Source organism: Gallinula chloropus (genome assembly GCF_964237585.1).
Source record: "Gallinula chloropus genome assembly, chromosome: 3".
In the NCBI taxonomy this organism is placed as follows: Eukaryota; Metazoa; Chordata; class Aves; order Gruiformes; family Rallidae; genus Gallinula; species Gallinula chloropus.
In genome coordinates, this window is record NC_140087.1 from 117,291,690 (window position 1) to 117,315,731 (window position 24,042).

The 24,042-nt window shown below is 44.1% G+C and overlaps 1 protein-coding gene across 2 annotated transcripts in view; it reads right to left on the bottom strand.

Annotated features, from left to right (window-relative positions):
- Positions 1–24,042, bottom strand: part of RUNX2 (RUNX family transcription factor 2) — a gene marked incomplete at both ends in the record, with an annotated part of 222,476 nt that overhangs the window by 154,906 nt on the left and 43,528 nt on the right. Inside the window, one exon of one of the 2 annotated variants that reach the window (XM_084261715.1) lies at positions 6,261–6,560. In XM_084261715.1, coding sequence (XP_084117841.1) covers positions 6,261–6,560 — 300 coding nt within the window. Of the gene's footprint in view, positions 1–6,260; positions 6,561–24,042 lie in introns of those variants that run through there. The other variant, XM_084261716.1, reaches the window with a different exon arrangement.

Below are 24,042 nucleotides of genomic sequence, written 5' to 3' on the forward strand. Positions count from 1 at the left end.
GAACATATACATCTTACTTCACATGGTGGAAAAAAGTCCACATAAAGTATCAAGTAAATAATTTCCTTTTGCCCAGTTAGCTAAAGACGATGCTGGAAATAAATTTACAGCAAAAAGAGATTCACAAATACTTCATGGCCGAGCTCTAACTTGGAAAAATAAACTGCTTTGGAGATACAAAGTCTGTGCCCTTGCAGTTTTTACCAGCACACCTGGTCAGATGAGACTTTTTATATTATACAGAGTAATCTATTCCATCTCCTGAAATACATATTGCATTTTGTCATAAGCCCTGCTGGAAATGTCTTTCCCATGAATGATCTTGTCTGAAACTAATAATTGTAGGTTGCACTTTAATAGAATGAGGAGTTCTGGACAGGGAAAGCGTTATGTGGCCCAGCACACTATGCAATGTTTCTCTAGAGCAATTTAAAAAAATTAATGTCAAAGGTAAACAAAATGAAAAAAAAAAATTACAATAGACAGTATTACTGAAAACTATAGCTTGTTCTATCTAAAAAACAGAAGAGAAGGGAGAAAGCAAAGCTGAAATGCAGTATAGAAAGGATCCACCCTGGTGGTTTTCTGTTTTCCCATAAAACACCAGGTAAAACCATCCAAAACTGAAAACCGGGTTTTGCCACGAAGTGCTGTGAGGCCTCTGTCTATCAAGATTTTACTTTAAAGTGATATGAACAACCCTAAACATAAAAATACAGTAACCGCCACTGCGGATAAGATCTGAGGTCCCAATAACCTCACTGCCTTGGGTCTGACAGCAACCAGGTCTGACGGCTTCAAAGTGATGTGCACGAAATAATAAATAATAACCAAATAATAAATAATAATCTGCTGAACGGACGAGACAGCTGGTTCTAACCCTTAATAAATGGATACTGGTTTTAAACTCTAAAGCACAGGGCTTGAGACTACTTATAAAAGACTCCCTTCCCAGTTTGCTACAGGCAATGTTATCTCTGGAGAGTCTTGTCCCGCACATTAGAATCCAGGGGAGTTGCAACTTATGCTTTTGCTATCCACAAAACACACACAAAAAAATCACATTAACACCAGAAATGCAAAGAAATGCGGAGAGCACAGGGAGGTGGGCAGGGGCGAGCAGGGCAGGGGCCTCAGAAGAGGGAGCGAAGAGCCTGCAGCCTCAGCTCACCTCCTTCACTAGGTAACCAGAGCACGGAACCGGGGACAGCATCGCATCTCTGTCCTAATCCATCTCCTGAACTCGGGCACAGCTTGGAACACTCGACCAGGAGGAAACAAAACCTCCTAAAAATCCCTCCTGCCCATCCTCTCCCCCCTTCCTTCCCCACTGCTTGTCGGAGTTTTCCTCCCGACCCTTTCCACTCGAGGATGTCAGTTCAATTTGTCAGCTCAGACATCTGCCTGAAACGGCACGTGCCGCTGCCAGTCACCGTGCCGATCGCGCCTCGTCAGCAACCGCATCGTTACTGAAATGCATGGGCTTTCTGATGGTCGCCTCATTAGGAGAAGACCCAAGAAAAAGACAAACTAAAATCCGAGGTGAAGATACATATTTTGCCTGATTCTGCTACACAGAAAGGTGCCCTGCTAAGCAAAGAGGAGTAAAATGCTGGTCCTTTGCATAATTTCATACCTTTTTTTGTCATGAAATACCACAAGACTACCGCACACGGACATACACCAGCACAGGTTAGATAAAAAGCTTTGCAAACCTGGAGAAATACGGATAATTTTGAGAAATTAAAAGAAAAGTAACTTTCCCTACTGCAAGACTGCTGGCCTAAACCTTGACTTGTTCCTTTTTATGCCATGTATCAATCCAAAATTAACGTACATATTCTTAGAAAGAGGATAGCGAAGTGGACTGTGAGGTGAATAAGGAAAGTGTAAAAAAATTTAAGATTAAAAGTAGCCATGATACACATTCCTTATCTATTCTTCAAGTATAAACTGTGGCTATTTCAAAGCCTTTATTTTCCATATTTAACCACCTCCACATTCTGGTGCTTAAAAGCAGATTCTGCTTTTTTTTTTTTTAAGTAAGGCCCAAAAAACTACACGGAGTCAGATGAAGCCACAAACTAAAACCGAACCAATTCTTACAAGTTGAAAATAACCGTGTGTTTTTTTTGCATAACACGATTCTCATCTGGTTAGGCAACCTGTTTGCCCAGTTTCGGTCCAGTGGGATTTGCACTGGCCAAAGTATGTACCCTAAAGACGGAAGTTCGGAGCCTGAAGCAAAGCGACTTGTACAACAGTGGGTACTATGACCTTCTGCAGAGCAAAATGCTCATTTCAATTTAAAAAAAAAAACCAAAACCTAGCTTACACACTAAATAGTGCCTCTGAAATGTTGATTTCTATCACTTTGACAACTTTTTTCCTTGAGAAACACTGAATTCAAACAGTCTCTGAGTGTAAAATCTTTCACATTGAGAATGCCTTTTCCAGAGATTGCCAACAGAGCATCTGATACTATTAAAAATATTTTAATGTTCTGTAACTTAAAACAGAATAGCTGATTTGTGCTCCTTTTTGTTTCAAAATATACATCTGGGCTGACAATTTATGCAGCAGGTTTCAGCTTGAAGCTATTTAAAACAGCTGAGTTACAAACTCTGAAAATTGGGGTTTGGGGTGGAAATGCTGACAGACTCTGAACTACTGAGAAGCTACTGGGGAGAGGTTTGAGATTTTATGTCCCCTTTTTTTTTCTTTTCCTTTCCCCCTTGCCTCAAGGTCCACTGAGGCTCTTGGCTACTATCAGCATCAGACGGAAGCCACTTGTAACATCCAACGTGGCAATCTGGGTCGTTACAACTTGCAGTAAAAACTCCCGGGCAGACACAGAAACCAAGGGCCAAATCCTGACCATTCTACTCAAATAAAGTACCTCTGGCTATTAAGGTTAAGAAACAAACATTTTTTGGACTTGGGTGCACAACATCTATTTCTTTTATGCTGGACTATCACTAGCTAGAGCTGCATTAACAAGTACGTGGCTTATACGCTTCCCCCAGCTTGCATTATCAATCTTACTACATTCAACACTGACTCCCTCCCCGATGTGTGTAAACACCAATACAATTAAAATTCAGATCTAATGCTAACCCAACATCATTTCAAAAAATCAGAATCAAATCCCAGCCCCGTTTATAACATACTTCCTCTCCTGCATATGATTTATATCTGGGTTTTTTAAAATTAAAACAGTGCTACATCCAGAGTACTTTTTAACTAGAGATCGCTGCGAGAGAATTATGACACACTTAACACACCACTCAAAACACTATCATCAACATATTATTTATTGCCAGTAAAACTTCAAAAAGTCTGTTGTCTGTGAGCTATTTTACTTTCCAGTCACTGTTCAGCGGAGATTTCTATACCCCAAATCTTTTTCTTTTCTTTTTTTTTTAATTTTCTAGAGGTGGTTCCCGACCTGTTATATCCCAGTCAAGTGTTTCACTGTGTGATACATGCAGCTTCTTTGGCTGAAAAGTACCAGAGAGCTGCATTTAAGTTAGATTTGAAAAAGGAAACGGCATTTTTTTAAATGGTCAAAATTATTTCAGCTCAGTTTCAGATTAATGCACCAGTAAGTAAGGGCGTATGTATCCTCAGTGTGTTTTTAAAAGTACACACCATATACTGCAGGAGAAAACACAGACTCACCCACAGCAGAAGGGTGCGAAGGGCAGCGCATACTCCTGATTCATCAGTAAATCAGTTGTATCTACATCTCCCTGTCAGCAATGAGATATAGGACCCCAATACATGACTCGTCTAATTATTTATATATATATCTATATATATGAACACAAAAAGATTGGGAAATGCTCTAAACCTTTTTCCTCTCCTTTTATCACATGTAAGTACTCTCATTGTAATAATATTCTAAATACTTTAATATTTAGTTTAGATCTTTCCCTTATTCTAATGAACTGCGACCGCATCCTTTGGGTTGCTGTAGGGCAGGAGGAGGCTCAGACATTTCAAACGAAAACAGCAATGTGAGTACAATAATGTAGGAGCCCTCGTGTCCCTTCTGTAACGAGTAACTATAATACCAACTTCTAACGCTCAATTAAATCATAATACAATTCTCTGAAAGCTCCTCCTCCTTACCCCAAAGCCCCTATGAATCAGAACCGCCGTGACCCACACCTAGAGAGCCTTTGAGTGCTACGCCGAGTCACAGAAACAGAGGACACTTCATTTTTTCTTCTATTTCACCTAGTCAGACCATCACAACACACACAAGCAGGCCCCGCGCAAAGAGTTCCTCTGCAGCTCCGGGCTGCTTCCCCCTCACAAAAGCTCTTTACTCAACTTCTCACCCACACCCCTATTACATTTTCTAAGCAAAGCTTCGTCTTTATCACCAGTCTCTCTAACGCCAGCTCATTTAACAGCTTCTACTAGTTTTTCCTGGGTAAAATGGCCGTGATAACACAGCTAACAGTCGGAAACACAAAACCAAGGCGATGTTCTGGAAACGCGCTGGGTGAGCCACTTTCCAAACTCTCATACCTCTTGAGTCATTTCCAGGCATGATATTTATCATGTAATGGCTGTGTGAGCCCCACACAGGGCCACCCCAGTTCAGCTCTGATCCCCGCACCCGCTTGGGCAGGTGCCCTGGGACACCGAAGCCATCTCCCTCTCCCTACCAAATGCCATGGGAGAGAAAAATCCAGGGGGAACGCTCTCAGATATTGCAAGGGGAGGAAAAGGGATTGCTTTAAAGCACGCAAGTATTGTTGCTGTAATTACTGTTTAAAAAAGCACGAGTTCTCCTCTCATTAGCGCGCCGTGGGGATGCAGACACAACACTCAAAGCAGCATCCCCGGCGCGGATGGGGAGGTACGGATGTTTCAAACGTGCGAGCCCTGCCTGGGAGAGCGTCTGCTGGCCGGACACTTCCTCGCTTGTCCACCAGGAGAAGTGACGGGGACCCGTCCGTGTCCCCCCCTCCACCTTCACCCCCCCCGTAGCTCCCCCCCGCCGCGAGGCTGCCTCTGGGGTAGGGGGGCAAAGAGCCTCCCCCAGCCTGACCCTCAGCTCCCAGCCCCCCGCCCCCCCAACACGCTTCAAAGCCACCCCAAATCCCCCAGTCCCACCCCCGAGAGAGGGAGGGAGGCAGGGGCACCCCCGTGGGTGAGGTACTGGTCTTCTCATTCACGGGGGGCACCCACTTTGCACCCCCACACTGAGCTCCGGCAGATGGGTGAATCCCTCCTTCCTCGGGGTGGGAAAGGTGGAGGTTTTTTTAAAAGTCCGGGAGAGGGGTCTGTGGGGAGGAGGGGGTGTCCCCGAGGGTGCTACCGGGGCTGGGGGGGTGGGCGGCACAGGGTGTCCAGGAGCTGCGCCGACACGACCCGTAGGCAGTGCCCCGCGGGGATGAGGATAACGGGATGGCTCCGGGATGCGTACTGCGGAGGGGGCGAGGGGGTCACTGCGGGGGCAGGGGAGGGGGGCACCGGAGCCGCCGTGGGGAAATGTTGGGGGGGGGGGAGAACGCGCACTGTAAGGCGGTAGGGCAGAGCAGGCATTACGGGGGCACCGGGTGGATGACGGGGTGGAGGGAAGGGGGGCACAGGAGTGACGGCGGGGACCTCAAGACGCCTTGCAGGACGGGGGCGAGGGGGGGTTGAGGCACGGGGGGATGCACAGGAGGCATTGGAGTGCGGTGGGGGGGCAGGACGGGGGGGGCACAGGATACACTGCAGGACAGAGGGCACGGGAGCTGCTGCAGGGCGGCGGGGGGGGATGAAACAGGAGGCACAGCAGGACGCGGACAGGATACAGAAGCCACCGCAAGACTTGGGGGGTGGGGGTCGGGGGGCTACAGGAGGGTACTGCAGAACTCAGGGGGCACAGAAGTCCCTGCAGGCCATGGGGACACCAGAGGTACCGCAGGAGTTGGGGAGAGGGGGGGACGGAACCGAGAGACATTGCGGGGCGGGGGGACACGTCAGGAGGGATTGCAGCACGGGGGGGTGGGGGGGGGGGGAGTACAGAAGCCCCTGCAAGATACAGAGGACACAGGAGACCCTGCAGACCGGGGCGGGGGGGGGGGCGGTGGGAAGGTGAGGGGTGCACAGAGAAGCCCCCGCGGTCCGGAGGGGGGTGTGTGGTGTTGCGGGGGGGGGGGTGTTAGAGGCGTCTCTGCGGGAGGAAGCGCGGCGCGGTGCGGCGCGGGGGGTGGCAGCCCCGGGCAGCGGCGGCTGTGCGGGAGGGGGTGTCTCACCTTGAATGCCACCGGGAGGGTCTTGTTGCAGCGCCAGTGCGAGGGCAGCACGGAGCAGAGGAAGTTGGGGCTGTCGGTGCGGACCAGCTCGGCCGGGTGGTCAGCGATGATCTCCACCATGGTGCGGTTATCGTGGGGGCGCAGCCTGGGCACGGCGGCCGCCGCTTCTTGTTGCTGCTGCTGCTGCTGCTGCTGTTGAGCGACTACGACCGGGCTGACTTCGCTCATCTTGCCGGGCTGCAGGCTGCTGGAGGGGGGGCTGAACCTCCGGCTGGTGCTGGGATCTACGGGAATACGCATCACAACAGCCACAAGTTAGCGAATTGGGGGGCGGGGGGGGGGGGAGCGGTGGGGGGATCTCTGGAGGAGGCGTGTAGTGGGGGGTGGGGGTGGTAAAAAAAAAATATATAGCGAAAAAAGGGGTGAATGAAAAAGTGGAGGGGTGAGGATAAGGGGCAAAAAGAGCGATTCAGCCCCCCAAGAAAAAGAAAAAAAAAAGAAAAAAAAAAAAAGCGCTGATTAAAGGCACGCAGAAAAAAAATATCTCAGTCTGTTTTGTTTGGGTTGGTTTGTTTTAAAGAAAGATGGACAGGGCGGGGGGCGATGCCGGTTTGGGGGCGCCTGCAGCCCGGAGCAGCGAGGAGACAGAGTCTGACTGTGGGGTCCGGGGCTGCCCCTCTTAGCAAAGCCCGGCTGGAAACTGCATGGTCCCGGCTTCTGCCCAGCTGCAAAACGCTGCTGCTGCTGCTGCTGCTTCTCCTCCTCCTCCTTCCTTCCTTCCTTCTTGCACAGTCTCTCTGCTCTTTTCCCTCCTTCTAGCCACCGCTTCTTCCCTCAAGTGCTTGAGTTTCTTTCCTTTTTCTTCCCCTCCCTCCCCGTCCTCTTTTCCTTTGCGGACTTTGAAAAAGTTTTCTTGGGAGAAGTTAACTCGGTGCTGGTTCAGCTTCCTGGGCTGCTGCTGTTGGCGGCCGCCAGAGGAGAAGCGTAACTCTCAAACCCGCTGAGGGGGTGTTCAGGGGAACGTCCCAATTTCCTCCGAAGAAATCTTCCTCCTCCGGACCCAAAATGAAAAGAGAAGAAGAGAAAAAAAGAAAGGAGAAAAGGAGCCTCGCTGGGACGGAGGCGAGGAACCGCCGGGCTCCCCCGCTTATTGCCTTTGGCTTCAGGAAGCGGAGGGAAGCGGGAGCTCGGGAAGGGGCTTGGGAAAAGTGGCTCCTCCGAAAAAAAAAAAAAAAAAAAAAAGAAAGAAAAAAAAAGCTCTCCCGAAGCGATTTCCGCGTGGAAAGAAAGTTACTGGGGTTGTTGGGGTAAGGAGGAAAGTCACAGGGCTGATAATTAAAAGAGAGTCTTGAGTCGGTTCCTTTGGGAGGATCAGGACTTAAAAGTTGAACTTTTGGATTCCCAGGGAAAAAAAAGCGGGGAGCATAGTTGGAAAAAAGAAAACAAAACCCCAAACGCCCCCAAAACACCCCTCCTTAGGCTGATTTCTGAAATATGACCAAGTAAATTCTGGGAAAATGCAGCCTCGGTGCAGTCCGGTCCTTTTAATTAAGTCGCTGCTGGATCCAAGTCCGCTGAGTTGAATAGGCTAAGAAAAAAAATCTTTCTTTTTTTTTTCCGCCCTTGATGAACAACAGCAGCAAAAAAATCATTAAAATGTCGGTTTGAGTTATTTTTCTTTCTGAAAAAAAATTTGGGTTAAAAAAAAAAAAAGCACAACCCAAAAACCAAACCGACAACACACACACACAACAAAACCCAACAAACTTCTTTTGGGTCCCGAGAAGTTGAGGTCGGGGAAGATGAAGGAGCCGGGAAGGAGGGAGAAAAAAAAAAAAAAAAAAGCCGCAGTTTTTTTGTCCTGAATGTGGTTTTTGGAGGCTGGGATTCCTAATGATTAGGTTTTTGTGGTTTATATATACAGGACTCTCTGGCTGAGGCGATCATTATGCTGATGAGAGTCAGCAGCACGTGGTGCTTCAGTCCTCAGACTTCTGCAGCCTTCAAAATAAATAAAACAATGTGCATCCCCCACAGGAGGAGAAACTTTAAGTCGCTCTCACCCACGGGGAGGGGGACGGGGAAGTGGGGGGAGCGGGAGACGGTCTCCGATCTTCACTTCTCTCCGGGTTTTTTCCATTAACACTTTGGGGCTTGTTTGTTTGTTTGGGGGGGGGGGTGTGGTGGTGAAAAAAAGGCAAAAAAAAAAAAAAGCATGAAAATTCTTGTTTGCAAAAAAAATAATCGTAAGAATAATCTGGTGCCAAAGTGTTTTTTTGCTAAGTCTCCGGTAGTCTAAAGCCTAAACCATTTCCTTGAATGAATGAATGCTATAAAACCCCCCTCAGACTATTAAGGTAAAGGGAGTCTGGCTTGTTTTCTCCCTTTAAAAAAAAAAAAAAAAAGGCAGATCTTATTAAAAACAATTTACATACCCAATAGTAAAAAAGTGTAAACGCCTCCCAGCGCAGATAACAACCTATCACAACCCTCCCTCTAATTTCTAAGGCTTTACTTCGACTTGCTACTTCCACCTTCTTGTAAAAAGTCGGCGCTGCGTGTGTGCTCCTTGCTCGCCGCCTGTGTGTGACTCGGGGCGGTGTGTGTCTGTCTGTGTGTCTGTCTGTGTCTCTCCGTGCTGGGAGGGTGTGGAGGGAAGGAGCAGGGGGGGTGTGGGGCGGAAAGTGTCCTTTTCACGCAGCCTTTGCAAACCTTAAGTCCTAACGTTTGTCCTGGCCGTACCCCCCCCGAAAATCACGGCGAAGCAGCCCGGTGGCCCCAGTCCGTGGGTACGGGGCAAAGGGGGGTGATGGGGAGTGGGGGGGGGGGGGTGACGAGACATCCCTGGCGCTGCTTCCGCGCCCAGCGGAACCTCCGCGCCGTCCTGAATCGCTGCTCCCCGCGCACTCCCCGGCCGCTTTCCTGCGCCCCCCTCCCCTCTACCCCCCCGGCCTCCCCCCCCCCCCCCCCCCCCCAAATCTCTGCCCACACCCTAGGGCAAAGCCCCCGTCTCTGCGCGGCGGGACGGTGCGTGTAAAGGCAGCAGCCAGGCTGCAGCGCTGCTCCTTCCGTGTTTGCGTTTAAGAGCCCGACACCAAGAAAAGATCTGATGTTCGGTCACAGGGGAGAGCTCTCGCTCCGCGCACCGCGGCTGCCGCCTCCGCTCCGCTCCGCGCCCGGCCCGGCCCGACCCGACCCGACCTTCCCGGCTCGTCCCGCCGGGGACGGAGCGTCGGGCACCGATCTCCGAAGATACTCATCCACTCCCGTCTTTCCCACGGTTCGCATGGGGAGTAACAGCCCCTGACCCACCGCCTCGCAGGGATCTAGGGCCGCTTTCCCCCCAGACTTTTTTTTCCCCCGTTTTTTTTTTTCCCTTTTTTTTTCCGCCCCTTTTTTCCTTTTACAGGTCCAGTTGCGGAAGGGCTGGGGAAGTTTTCTATCCCCTTTACGCAAATGCAATCGCTGCGGGATAGCACCGCAAACCCCTCCTGAGCTCTCCCGGCTTCTCCGACATCCGCAGGGATCTGCTTTTCCCCAAAAGTGGCCGTAGGCGTTGCCAAAGGACAATTGCCCCTCACCTACAAGGACTAGTACACCCGAAGCTCTGGTTCATGATAGTCACAATACAGAAAAACATACATTTTCATTATTATTTTGGTAAGATGTTTATGACCATAGGTTCTTTTGCCTCCCCCCCCCCCCCCCCGCCTTCCCTTTAGCTGGAGGGGAAATACATTCCATTAGAGCCATTCCAAAGGTGCTAGAAAGAAGGCAAGAGGTTGTCTTGCATCCAAATACTATATAAGCCTGACGATCATGATTTATTTCATTTCAAACAAGAAGACACATTTCCACTTTTAATTAGTCACGCTGAAAGTTTTACAGTCTCCTCTCTTCCTACTAAAATAAAATAAAAAGTTAATTAGGATAAACTAAACTAAGTTATTGGAAGCTACCAGTTTAAGGTCACTTAAAATAGTCCATGGTTATTTATAATGTCGAAATAAAAATTTTCCACTGAACGCCCTGACAAAGTTTCAGGTATCTGGCACAGCTGATTTTCAGTCTCCGTGCAAAAATATCTTTCTGCTGAACATTTACACATTTAACAGGAACTTACTACAGCCTGGAACAGATCACAACTCAGAGCACTAGTATTTTATTTAAATGGTTATGGACAAATTAAGAAAAGTACCAGTAATGTTTATGGACCCGCATAAAAGCTGGATGGGACTTTTCAGAAATAGTAATTTATGTTATGATATATGTATATATATATATATATATAATCTGGTACGTTGGCTTGGAGCTGGCTGAAGTGGAGAGGAACCCTGCTGCTCGGCTTTCCTCGGGTTTTATTTCAGAACTTCTTGGAATTTTAGCACTGGTTGCAAAATGGGTCATATTTTAAGATGTTAAGAGAATTGTAGGAGCTTACTGCAAAAAAAAAAAGTGCTTGCATGGCAAGTTGTATCTTAACAAACACCTTCAGATCCACTTTATAAAACTGGGGTTTCATTAGTACGGCCACGTTTCCTATGTTACAATTTCTATTGTCTTTTAGATTTTTCACTTTTAACTCTATTATGATCACAGCCATAATTATATTGCTTTTGGACAAAAAAAAAAAGGAAAGTAGTGTTTTAAAGAGCATCAAGATTGTTTACCATTCCATTCATAAAACATAGGCCCAGCACACTCCTGTTGCAAGCATTACATCCTTGAGAGGAAAAGTTAATTGTGAAAGTTGAAAGATTCTAACCCAAATGATGTTCCCTAAATAAATAGTTTTGATGCCAGTTTGTTGGGCTGGAATGTGCTGTAAATACAATGAATAGAGAATTTATTTTGAGCTTCTCTATATTTGTAAATAGCCTGTGTGAAACAGGAATAAATGAATGGGTTCGGGAGGGGGTTGTTATTGTATCAGATATTTTTAGTCAGAGTCACCTGCAGCAATGTCAGCGATTATTACTATAGGTAAGGACTTGCCAATATTCTCTTTCCAAAATCCACCTTCCTGAAGTTTTTTTTACTCACTGGTGTAAAGGTGCATCAAGCCAAAATGTGCGAACTTAAATAAGCTTAATGCTGGAGAGGGTTTTGCCCGCATTTCCCTTCCTTTCAGGAGGGGCAAGATCAGCTCCAGTGTCTCTTGGCAGGGCGTAACTTTCACTTTGGTTGCAAATTGACTGTTTGCCCAGCTATTCTTTGCTTTTTCTTAAGTATGACAAATAGTAACTGGAGATTTTGCACGTTCTTTGGTCTGGTAAGTAGGCGTGTGGTAACCAGTTCTGTAACTACAGCATTCACAGTCAGACTATGGACTACTATGGTTTGTTTAACTACTGTGTCCCTGCCCCATTGATTTACAGCCCAGATAAAAGAAGATTCTTTGTGTCCCCAAATGAGTCAAAAGCATTTCATATTTCAGCACCAGGCACTGGCTTTTTGGCGTTTACAGTTCCTGATACAAATATAAGCATAAAGGTTTGAAAGACGGGCTAGAAAATAATTACATTAAAAAAAACCCTGTCTTCCCCCCCAATATTTTCAGTAGGAAAGGAGGACAGAGAGCTGAGAGTCTCGTGTTGTATCTCTGGTTTGATGCTGACTTGCTCTGCGACCTTTTTAGCAAGTTTCCCTTCAGTATAAAATGGGGTACTAACTTCTACTGTATACCTTTGGAGGTGTAAAAATATGTTAAGTCTCAGAAGTCCAAAGATTAGCAGGGCTCTGCAACTCTAAAGCATACAGGACAAGGGGCAATGGGTGGAAGCTGGAGCATAGGAGGTTCTGTGTGAAAATAACGAAAAACTTCCTTACTGTGAGAGTGGCAGAGCACTGGGACACGCTGCCCAGAGAGGCTGTGGAGTCTCCTTCTCTGGAGACATTCAAACCCTCCCTGTACACATTCTTGTGTGACCTACTCTAGGTGATCCTGCTCTGGCAGGTGGCATGGACTGTATGATCTTTCGAGGTCCCTTCCAACCCCTGACATTCTGTGATACCAATAACAGCAGGAGAAAAATTCTAAAAGCTGGTAAGAAACCTGCTGTGAAACTACTGAAAAATCATTGGCTTTTCAATGGCACACAGTGAAACACATGTCAGAGCGAACTTACTGCTTTTGATTTATTTTTTTTCTCCAAAACTATTTTCTGTTTCTCTAATAAGGATGGACTGCAAGCCTGGGTCTTGGTCCTGCTTTAGGGTTCTCCTATGTCCCTCTTATGCCCTGTTTCATTTATATGTATTTCAATGAGGTTTAAAGCAACAAATGCTCATGTCACCACTGTGAAATGTGGGCCTATTTGTTGTCTTATAACAGTGTCTGAAAGAGAAAGCATGGCCTGTGTTTTTGGGCCGTAAAAACCTGAATGCATAGTACAAATAGAAAAAAAGTTTGGCCTGTTTTTTTTTGCAACTAAATGAAATTATTATGTTTTGCTTGCAACATAGAATCATAGATTCTCCGGAGCTGGAAGAGACCCATAAGGATGCAAACTAAAAATTAGCTGCAGAAAGTTATTAGGGTCCTCACAGTTACAGACAAACTAGTTGTTTATGGTAAGATTAATTTAGCCCCTGTCCATTAATGCTCCTCCCAAGTTCTGTGTCACTGATGTCAACGTGAGGAAAAAGTAATTTTTTTTTCCTTGAATGATTTCAGACCAAACCAGCACGTTGTTCTGGAGATAAAAAGGCTAAAAAATTAACTTAATGTTTCCTTTTTGTAATATTTTCCCCCTTCTTTCAGCATATATCAAAACAGCGTGAGCCAGAAACTTTGTGGTTATTTTTTTCTGTTGACCTCAATGAAAACTAGTTCCCTTGACCAACCGTGGGGAAAGTGGGTGGTATAACTGTTTGTAATTAAAAAGGGTTTATACATTTGGACCCTTGCGGAGTCCCTAAATTTTGCATGCTGGTTTTTAAGAGGGTAATGAAGTGAACTCTGGCCAGATACAAGTTCTGTAAAACTCACACTGAAGATCCTACAAGACGTACGTCAGTCTCAAGTGGGAGAGCGCTCCCAACCACAAACACACCACCAGATTCTTGCTTTCGGTCTCTCAGTGTTGCAACCGTAAATCTATTCTCAATAGCATGAATGGTAGAAATATTTTTGGGGCAGATTCTTGGTTAATAATATGCATCTTGAAGCTGGAGCAATAGAAACAGCACAAGACTGGTTTGAAAAATAGTAAAAAGCATTCAACATTGAAAGAGGCGGTGCAGTCTACAGAAGAAGAAAGCATATGGTAATGTCAAATAGAAACATAACGGACATAGCACGCCAACGCTTTGAGGAACTCTAAAAATTAGTCTGGTTTTGCCCTATCTTTCCTGAAAATTCACTCAAATGATGAACTAAGGATAGTCAGGCCAGACCAGAGGATCAAGAATCACAGAATCACAAAATTGTAGGGGTAGGAAGTGATCTCAAGTGGTTATCCAGACCAGCCCCCAAGAACATACTGATATTAATCGTATGACATAGTACAGTCCTGAAAATGCTGAGCATTACAGTCATATTTTAGCATAATACACGTGTGCTCCAAATTAGATGTGGTCTTAAGGTGTGCAGGGTGTAACAAAGGATCAATCCTTTGGTTGACCATTGTGGACTTGGCAGCCAAGTCACAGGAGACAACAGCATCACTCCAGAAACAAGTCAGAAGAGCAGATGACAAAGCATTAGACATCACAGGAATGATTCTCTCTAGTAATAAAAGACAAAAATCTGGCAGAAAGAATATTATAGGTGAAGCTGCCAGCAGTATCTGCAGTTAAGCTTGTCTACCACTTTCCAGTATAAGACCTTATTTTTGCTCATGTAACGTTGCCAGTTTTTAACTGTCCAGGATGAGCTTTTCAAACCTGAGCCTGCCTCAAGCTGAATTTATTTTGAAACTTCCAGCAGAAATACTGCTGCTGCTTCTCAGATCATCATTGAGAGAAAACACATTGTTTCACAACAGTTTTAAATTTCTTAGCATCATCATGATATCTATTTCAGAGCCGGGATGGGAAGCTTTACTAAGGAGGAGAGGAATAAGGAGGAAAAAATCAGATAAGTTCCTTTTGTAGCCTTTGACCAAAAGGATCCACCCGAACTTGGCTGAGTTAGAGGCTGCTGAAAATTGTTGAGGTTTTTCTTGCGCGTGCTCAGTGAGGATGGAGTAGTTGGCAGCCAGATTTTTGGAAAGCCTCTGTAGCAGCACCAGGCTTGCTCAACTGGATCTGATCTGTAGTCAGTCTAGTCTGACCAATATTCTCCCCGACAGTAGGCTGCACTGGATGTTTTAGAGAAAAGGATAAGAAAAACGCGAGTCAGCAGATAGACACACGATCTATTCCTCCTCTAAGGTCTCATCCTAGTTAATAGTAGCTTATAAAATATGATCAGGATGACTGTCAGCAGTTCAGTTTTAAATTGTGTCTTTTAGAAGTCTATAATTCAACCATAAAAATTCCTTCCAGGCTGAAATCTGGCTTATAGTCTCAGTTCAGAAGTCAAAATTCTCTACAGATTTTTTTTTTTTTTTTTTAAATAGTCTGTTTTGAAGTGATAGAAAAGAAGAAATAGTCATGTACCGATTCTGGACCTTTCTTCCATAACACACTTCATAATTCAATTATGGCAAAGTATGATAAGTTTTAAACTGTTTGCTTCAAATGCTGGCCAGGCCCTAGAAGGAATATGAGTAACTAAAATCTTTACCATTAAACACCAGACATTCAAATGTGAATAAAATTCTCTGACCTCAGGATACCGGGACCGTTATGGTAGTAGCATCTTATGTGATGTAAACCCAGAACCTGTTATTCTAGTTTATCTTACAAATGTTTAGATAATTTATTAAATCCAGGCATATTGAAAAGCAAGGGAGAAATCCTCCTGTCCTTTCAACACAAAACTCCTTGTGAAGTGAGTCACTCAAATGTTTTCCTAATTTAAGCATAAGAAGAAAGACAGAACCTGGAAGTATCCAGGAGGAACAAGTAAGAGGTCCTCAGGGGGGGCAAAGCAGATGCAAAACCATTCTTGGGAGACCACAGCAGCTCTCATTACTACCCAGATTCCCTTTGTAGTGGAGAAGATAGAGCAGCTCTTCCCATCCTTGGAATGCTTTCAAACATACCGTGCTTGGCACCCTGAGGTTAGCGTGATTTTTGAGCAGATAAAAGCCTGTTACATGAAAAGGCAGATCCTGCCCTTTTTCCTCTTTTTCTTTTTCCTTTTCTTTTTCTTTTTCTTTTTCTTTTTCTTTTTCTTTTTCTTTTTCTTTTTCTTTTTCTTTTTCTTTTTCTTTTCCTTTTTTTCCTTTTTCTCTTTCTTTTCCTTTTTCTTTCCCTTTTTCTTTTTCTCTTTCTTTTTATTTTCTTTCTCTCTCTCTCTCTCTCTCTCTCTCTCTCTTCTCTTTATCTTTTTTTTAATCTTTTTTTTTTCACCTGGTAAGAAAGTAAAGTGCTACTCTCTCTGCAGATCCACTGATTTCAATGGGAGCCTTCACAGAATTAGGTGCTGCTTCACCTAAGGGAAGCAAAGACCAGCTTTTATGTGACTTGCTACTTTGCGTTACTCTCCTTATCCTTTCACATTTACAGGTTTAAAAGTCCATCTTGCTGAAGAATGTGTGGAGCTCTTCATTTCCACTGCATTTTGAAGAGCCAGAACTTTTAATATTTTTAGGCACAAGAAAATCTATCTTCTACTGGTTTTGACAAGTGAAGAACATGGACTTTGGAAATCTGAGGAAAGCTCTATTTACTAAACATCACATGTAGATTACCACTGATAGTTTTTCTAAGGAAATTTATGACTCGTGTGGAGTAAATAAACTCCCTTTTTGGTCAAGAATCTGCAAGCCAATCATTTATGCTTGCTTAGAGACATTACTGTTCATGTTGCTTTTATGTGGAAGGCTACAGTAAAGGATGATGTTATGTCTAAAATAGACAGTTGGCAGCTCTGTACAGAAAAGAAAAGCCATTTCTGACATTACTTATCATGAGATTCTTGCTAGACTATGGTACATTCACTCTGATTCAGGAAGGAAAGGGTAATTACAGGACAATTATAATTGTTACAATTAATATGTTATCTTCATGCACACACGTGCATGCCCAGTTGCATTTACTGGCAAGTCTTGGCGTTTTACCCCTCTGAAGTAAACAGAGAGCTCTCAATATGTGCAAAGGGTTTAGGAAATCTGGAAGCTGTTTGCTCTGTATCTCAGAGTAAATGAGTATGGGTCAAACAATGTTCTTCTGGCTGCCCACCCTGTACTCCTATCATTACTTTCCTCCCCTGCTCCTCTGCCTCTCCCCCTTCTGTGCTCTGGATCCAACAGACATCACTGTTTAAGGCAATCATGAAAAGTAAGTGAGAAGAAGGAACATGAGTAAGTGTTTGTATTCAATGTTATCAGGAACGTTAAAGGTTTTCTTATGTACAAGTGACTCGGTGACTTTCAGTGGTACCTCTCGATTCAGAGAACTGGGCTCGTATTAAGTCTACCCAATTTAATAGATGGATGCAGCATGTGTGCTTGTTAGACTATCATATGTGAACTTATCAATACAACCTTTCTACTCTACTTATGAAAGTATTCTGAATTTAAACCACGCTTTTCTGAGTGATGATCCCATGTCCTTAACTCACCACACTGGACTCCAGCACATCTGCTGTGTAATGTCACTGGGGTTTTGCCTTCTGTAGAAAAATGATCTGGTTTTGACAAGGGGTTTCAAAAAATAGTTTTCCACCCCCATATCTACTCAAGTAGTAGGACAAATGTTTGCCTCCCTGGTTTGGACAAGGTCAGGTAATTTCACTGCTTACCATAGGAAATCATTCCTGTCAAGGGTTCATGGGACAAGTTGCCTGCATAGGTTTTGGCTCAGGATGTATAGAATTTGTTACAATAGGCGCTGAACTCAACTGGCTTCACCCATCCTGGAAAAGCAGTTGTTTTCAACACTACTCCAAGATGTGTGGATACTGGGGAGGTGTTCTGACAACAGGTGTCAAAAACATGTCATTTGTCTGGGGTAGTGTCGTGGTTTAGCCCTGGCTGGAGGCCAGGTGCCCACTGAAGTCAGTCTATTACTCCCCTTCTTAGTTAGACAGGGAAGAAAATATATATAAAGAGGCTCAGGAGTTAAAATAAGAAAAGGGAGAAATCACTCTGTCAGCAATGACGTGGGCAAAACAGACTCAACACAAAGTGAAGAAGAGAGAAACTACTCTACTTTATTACACTACACTGCAACTACAAAGAATAGTGAAGAAACCGGAGTTGAGAGCATGACCAGATCCTAAAACAAACATAACCAGATCTTAAAACACTTCTAACCCCCCACCATTCCCTTCTTAGCAGACTTTAGTCAGGATTATGCTCCCTTCTCCCTCCCCCGCCGCTTGCAGTACAAGGGAGGCAGGGACTGGGGAAGATGGGGTTCTCAGTAGCACCTTCCCCCCACCCCTCCATTCTAAGCAGACTTCCCTTTAGCCATGATCTTGCTCCCTTCTTCCCCCTGCTCACAGTACAGGGGGGGCAGGGACTGGGAAAAAAATGGGGTTCTCGGTTACTTCTTCATGAGCTGTTTTCCTTTTCCAGATCTTAAGACACCCCTAACCTCCTTCCCTGCTCCCTTCTTAGCAGACTTCACTCTAGTCATGATTTCACTCCCTTCTTCCCCCTGCTTGCAGTACAGGGGGGCAGGGACTGTGAGATGGGGGCTTCGGTCAGTCCCTTGCAAGTTGGTTTCCCTCTTGGCCGGGGTGGGGGGGGCATTCATTCCACACCCTTCCCCTGCTGCACCGTAGGGTCTCACCCACAGGAGATAGTCCTCCAAAAACTTCTCCAACTTGACTCCTTTCCCCAGGGCTTTATCTATTCACAGGCTGCCCTGGCGTGGGTCACTACTATGGCGGGCAGTCATAAATCACAATGTCTCTCAGTCCCAATCCTCTGTGGGGTCACCAGCCTCCCCCAAGCAAACCTGTTCCGGTGCAAATCTCTCTCTCACTCATCTCTGTGTGTCTGTTTCTCTCCATGGGCTGCAAGTGCTGGCAGCGGCTTGCTCCAATGTAGGGTCACAGCATACTCTCTATGTCTCCACCTGCTCCATCCACGGGCTGCAGGTGGGGTCTCAGCCTTTTTCATGGGTTTCTCCATGGGCTGCAAGGGGCATCTTTCTCTCTGGCACCTGGGCCGCCTCCTCCCCCGCCCTTCCCCAGCCTTGGTGTCTGCACAGCTCGTTACATCTTCTCGCTCCCTTCCCCGGTGGCAAAATGCAGCTGCTGCTGGGTTGTTTTCTCCTATATGTGATTCTCAGAGGTGCTTGCTACCTCTCAGGCCACAACTTTGGCCTTGAATTGCTCTTTGTTTATAGTTTAGGCTGGCAGAAAACTATAACTGCTGCTTAAAAAACCCACCTCAGCAGCACAGCCTCACAAAACTGCAACAGGTAGGTGCATACCTACTGAAATGTCCACATTATAGAAGGGCCAGTTCATTAAACCTGGGAACAGTGGAAGGCCTGCAGCATCAGCAAGGGCTGTGACTTGCTATGCTGATGTCAGGTGAGGTACAGGATTTTTAATGTATTCTCACTTATCTCTATAAATGTGGTATGCAAGGGAACAAGCCAATCGTCAAAGCTGGATGATTTTTAGTATCATGCATCCTAATTTAAAGAAACATTGACTTTGATAGAACAGTTGTTAGAAGAAGATACCCATGCCATAAGCAACTGATGAATACTTTCATGACAGGAAGCTGATGACATCTTTCATAATGCTGAATTTGGCAGCCCCTTCCTACACTATGTGTTCTTACCTGAAAAAGCATAGGAAACTAAACTGCCAAACCAGCCTGGACTTCTACTGGTATCTCTACTTAGATGTCCACCATTAATTGACTGGCTCCACAGAAGCATCACAAAAGAAATTGATTGTAACCAAAGTTTTCTTTTCCTATGGTATTTATTTTTACAATTGGGCAAAGAATAAGCTTGCATATGAGGGAGGAAACAGAAGCAGAAGTTATTTTCCAGCTGATAAAAGAAGATGCTATTTTGTACAGAACAACTTCTAGTTGACCTTTGCAATGAATGCCATAAAATATTATTTTGGTCACAAATGGAGCAACATTTTTAGAAGGATAAATGTTTAATCTGAATGTCTGTCTCTCTCTCTGTCCAAGATTTTAAAAAGGCCGAAGGAAGCTAGAAGATCATTCTTACTTATAATTGCATCTGCAAAACTTTAAACCATCTTTCTCTGCTGTGCTGAATGCCATTAGCATTAGCATATTACCACAGAAAAAGAATCTGTAGACAGTCAACTTTATAAAGAATCTTCCAAAATCCTTCCATCCCTCAAAAACTTTAATCCCCAACAAGGACCTGACTTTCACAAAGGTCTGTAAAATATATGAACTGTTCAGTACACTCAAAGAGCTGATAACAGTCAGTGTATTTTTTTTGTTGATAACAAGAAAATCCAGAACTATATTAGATGGGAAAAGGTAATTAAGTAATTTTTGAGGAATTTTGAAACCCTGGAGAAATTTCAGTGGTCAATCACTGCACTTATACCCAGAAGATTTATTTATTTATTTGTTTATTTATTTATTTTCTTGGCATTGGTACAAGTATCTATCAGACTGTGTGTCCTATGGCATTCACATCAGATTGCACAAGTACTTTGCAGTCATTTTTTGTGTTTCCTGGCCCTGGACATTAGATGAATATGAGCCTTTATAAATAATACAGACACTCAAGATTCTAGATACTTTACAACTGCTTTATAACTGAGGGATAAAAAAGATAACAAGAATAGGGGAAGAATTTCTCCAGGTTCAAGAGTTCTGTGTTGGCACTCTGCAGCAATTCCCAGTAAAAGTGCTTTAGCTGATCCCACTTGTAATATAGGTTCATTGGAAAGGATGACTGGATACGCCCTTTGGCTGATCTGAACACATTGCCTATAGTTTAAAAATCACCATCTTGACTTGTTCATAATTGTAAGAGAGGTATCTAACTCACTGGTCTAAGAGTATTTTGAAGTTCTTCTGTATTTTCCATCATGGTGCTAAGTTGAAACTGGCAGAATGGAAACTGAAGGCAAGTAGCAAAGAAATAAAAAAAGTATCCTATTCTGTTTGCCAGCCACAGAATAGAGCAAAGTGGCCAGAGAAGCGCCTTCTGCAGAAGGAAGACTGTCTAGAGAAGAGGTAAGAAGAATCTCAGGAGCTCGGCTGAAGGCACTGCTTCTTATCCAAAAGAAAGAGAGAAATGTCTAATTGTACCCTGCCTTTAAAACTGGGTCTTACCGCTTTCCTGTGTGTTACAGATCACACGTTCCTTTACACTGGAAGCTTAATGCTGAAATCTAAAACATAAGGGCCAAGTTTTGCTCTTAGATACACATGCACAACTCCAATGAACTCAAAGAGAGCTGTGTTCTTGTGTTTAGCAATGGAATTTGGCCCTAAATATTTAAACATTTATTCAGAGGAAAAAAAAAAAGAAGAAAAAAGCAGCTTCTCTGATACATTTTTTATCTGATATCTAATGTACGCAGATCACCATCACTGGGCACCCACCTTGAGGGATGAAAAGTTTTGGGGAACCATAAACTCAGCACTCTAACCTGCTCTGCACGGTTAAATAACACAAATTTGTTTCGGGACATTGAGGAAGTTAAATCCTTAGGAACCTGTGGCTGATGTTACTTATTCTACAGTCCAGGAGTAATTTGATGCAAATTCCTGGCACTATTCCTATATTTCAAGAAATGAATGTTTTGAATGGACTGATTCTGGAAACTTTCATTATATGAATATGCAATCCAAAAAGAACTAATATTCTCTGCAGGGGAAAGCTCAGTGTTCTGGTTAATTCACACTTATCTTTCAAAGGCTTACGGCAGGAGTTCTTAATAACCTAAACACGTCATTTGGCCACTGTTAACCTGAGGCTCACACCTGCTCTCCACGGCAAAATGACCCCAGATGTATTTTTGTTAAGGATACAAAGGATTCAGAAACCTGAAAATTTTCTGCAAGCAACATAATACACCAATTTATGTATCTAGTATAGGTAAAAACCAGCTACATAAATGTTTTTTTTCCCTTGGACAAATGACAGCTGGAGGAGAGCTTGGTTCGAGGTTCAGGCACCTAAGTTTGGTTGTCTACAATGTAAATGTTTATACTTAAGCTAGCTGTTTAAGCTCCCATTATACTCAGTAGTGATTTAAGGCTCAATTGACTCGCCTAGAATTAAGCCTCCAGTGCCATTACAGATGCCTTGGGCTACCTAAGAAATGACCACAGGCCTGGCATACATTAGGTTGGGATCTATACTCTGCCCTTTACTCTTCAGAAAGAGTAAGCCCAGAGTAGATATACTAAACTCATCCCTAGGAAATGCAGTCAGTGGCTTCTAGAGAGCAAGTTCTAATGACAAAATGTAGATGTCTGCTGGTGGATGAACCGAATTAGTCTCTTGCCTGCACTAACCATGTTGGCTGAGTTTCCATTGAGAAGAATGGGAACCCAAAGGCAGCCCACATGTAGCCAGACAATTTTAGGTAGCTGTATCTGAAATGGAAACCTACTCCTGGTGTTGTAGTAGGCAAAATAGGTACTGTTATTAATCACCGTCCTTTTGGTTCAGCTACTTTGTTTGTGTGTTTTGTGCAGTACAGTGGTTTCAGTCAAATGGTGGCAGGCAGGAGAGCAAGAGCCATGGGCAGGTATGGTTACAAGGGTGATGAATCTCTCTTGATACTTTTTTGTCTCAGTGAATACCTTGAGATCCATATGGACAATGTTTAGCCAAAACTGTTACCTGCTCCTTAGCTACTCTGGCTACTAGTGTTGTCTTTTCCCCTTGCTTGGGAGAATTGGAGCTTTGTTTCCTCTTTACTGCTTTCATTTTTAAGTGAAGGCGACATCTAGCAAACTGCCATAGTGCTATTTTCAGAGTTGTATGTTTTTTGGACACAGTCAATTTTGTAGGAAAGACTCTGCACCAAGACAATTTCTGTTGTGAGAGCCTTTTGGCTGAATGTCTAATCATAACGGTCACCCTTCAATATCTCTAGCTGTAGAGGCACAATACTGGATGTTGCCAATATGTTGCGACCATTGTGGCAAGTAGGTGGGAAAAAAAAGCATGTGCAGACTTGTAAGTATGTTAAGAACCATGGCCAGTCAGTCTTTCTATCCAGGTCTTGCATCAGTGCTAACAAGGTAAGTTAAGAATGATCCGGGACCAAGAAATTCTTTGCTGGTACAAATCATGACTTTGGTTTGCTCTGGTGGTTATCTTGGTTGAGATCAAACCTCAAGTGTTACTTCAGATAATATATACAATTAGCATATGTCTTGTTCCAGTGTGTGTGGAAACTCCCAACCTCATTTGTGGAAGCCATGGTTTTGAATAGCCTACTACAAAATATCATGATTTAAGCTGTAGCCTCAGTGCAGTTGGAGTGGCTGAAGGAGTCGGTGGCTGGGAAAAGGACGCCTCCAAGTAGTTTTTCTTCAAGTAAATTGACTCAGATGAGTCAGGAACTAGCCCCTGCTTTTATCCTATTTTCTGTTTTATTCATATGCCCCTTACTTAAGGGTGGGCCTACAGTGTTGGTTTCTGAGAGAGGCATTGACACATGTGCAAAATTACTACCACAGATTGAAGCTCTTGGTCACAACTGGATTACACAACACAAACTTCTACCTTCAAAACCACGGTGCTACCTAATTCTGTTTCTCCAGGTCTTTAATTTTCAGACATTGGAATTGCCTTAAATCCATTTTGGCACAGAATACATCATTATTTTCATATTGTTCTAGTCTACTCTCCTGCTTTCATCCATATGAGCCAGGAGTGAATAAGAGTTGGCAACTTCATACTCAACTATTATATTGCAGAGTACACTTTAATCAGCACCTTAATAAATAGCACGCCCAATTAATTGGGACATTTGCCAGCAAACCAATTCACTTCCCTACACTTCAGTGGCTGTAAATGACGGATAAAAAGCATGCTTGCTGTTGTCTGCAAGCCTATTAGTTGTAATTAACAGGTATGATTTGGTGTTCCCTGGCATGTGTTTCCTCAGCAGCACTCTCTGCTCACTTTTGCGTAGGGTCCCTGCTCCAGTGCAGTTGCTATAAATAAATCAAGGCCAGTTTTCCTTTTCAGTGTTTGCTGAAATTAGTGCATTGGGTTTGTATTCTAAAATATACTTCATGCAATCTGTGCATTTCTATGTAGTACATTCCTATATGGTTTTGACAATAACGGTGATAATTTAATTAGCATGCTTCTGTTTTTGTGGACTTTGCCATACCATGGAATAATTTATAATAAAGGGAGGGATTTCTGCTGCAGGTTTCTATATGCTACCTTTTTTTTTTTTAACCAGGGGTTGCATGGTGGTTTGCATTAAAGTAGTGTTTCCTTGAGGGACATCTGCAGAAGTACAGTCTGTTTTCTGAAATTTGTTTGATTTACTGTATGCACATGATACTTTCTCTTATTTGGACACCCTTTGCCAAAGAATTAAATGCAATCGAACAAAGCAAACCTCTCTAATCCCCACATTCCTCACAGATTGGTTTAATGGAGACTGAAAAAATTACTGTAAGCAAACAAATATGAAAAGGGAAACGGTACTGGAGAAATCTCAACATGGGATCTTAAAACTCGGGATAGCTATGGATCAGCAAAGGGTAGAACCATTCATGCA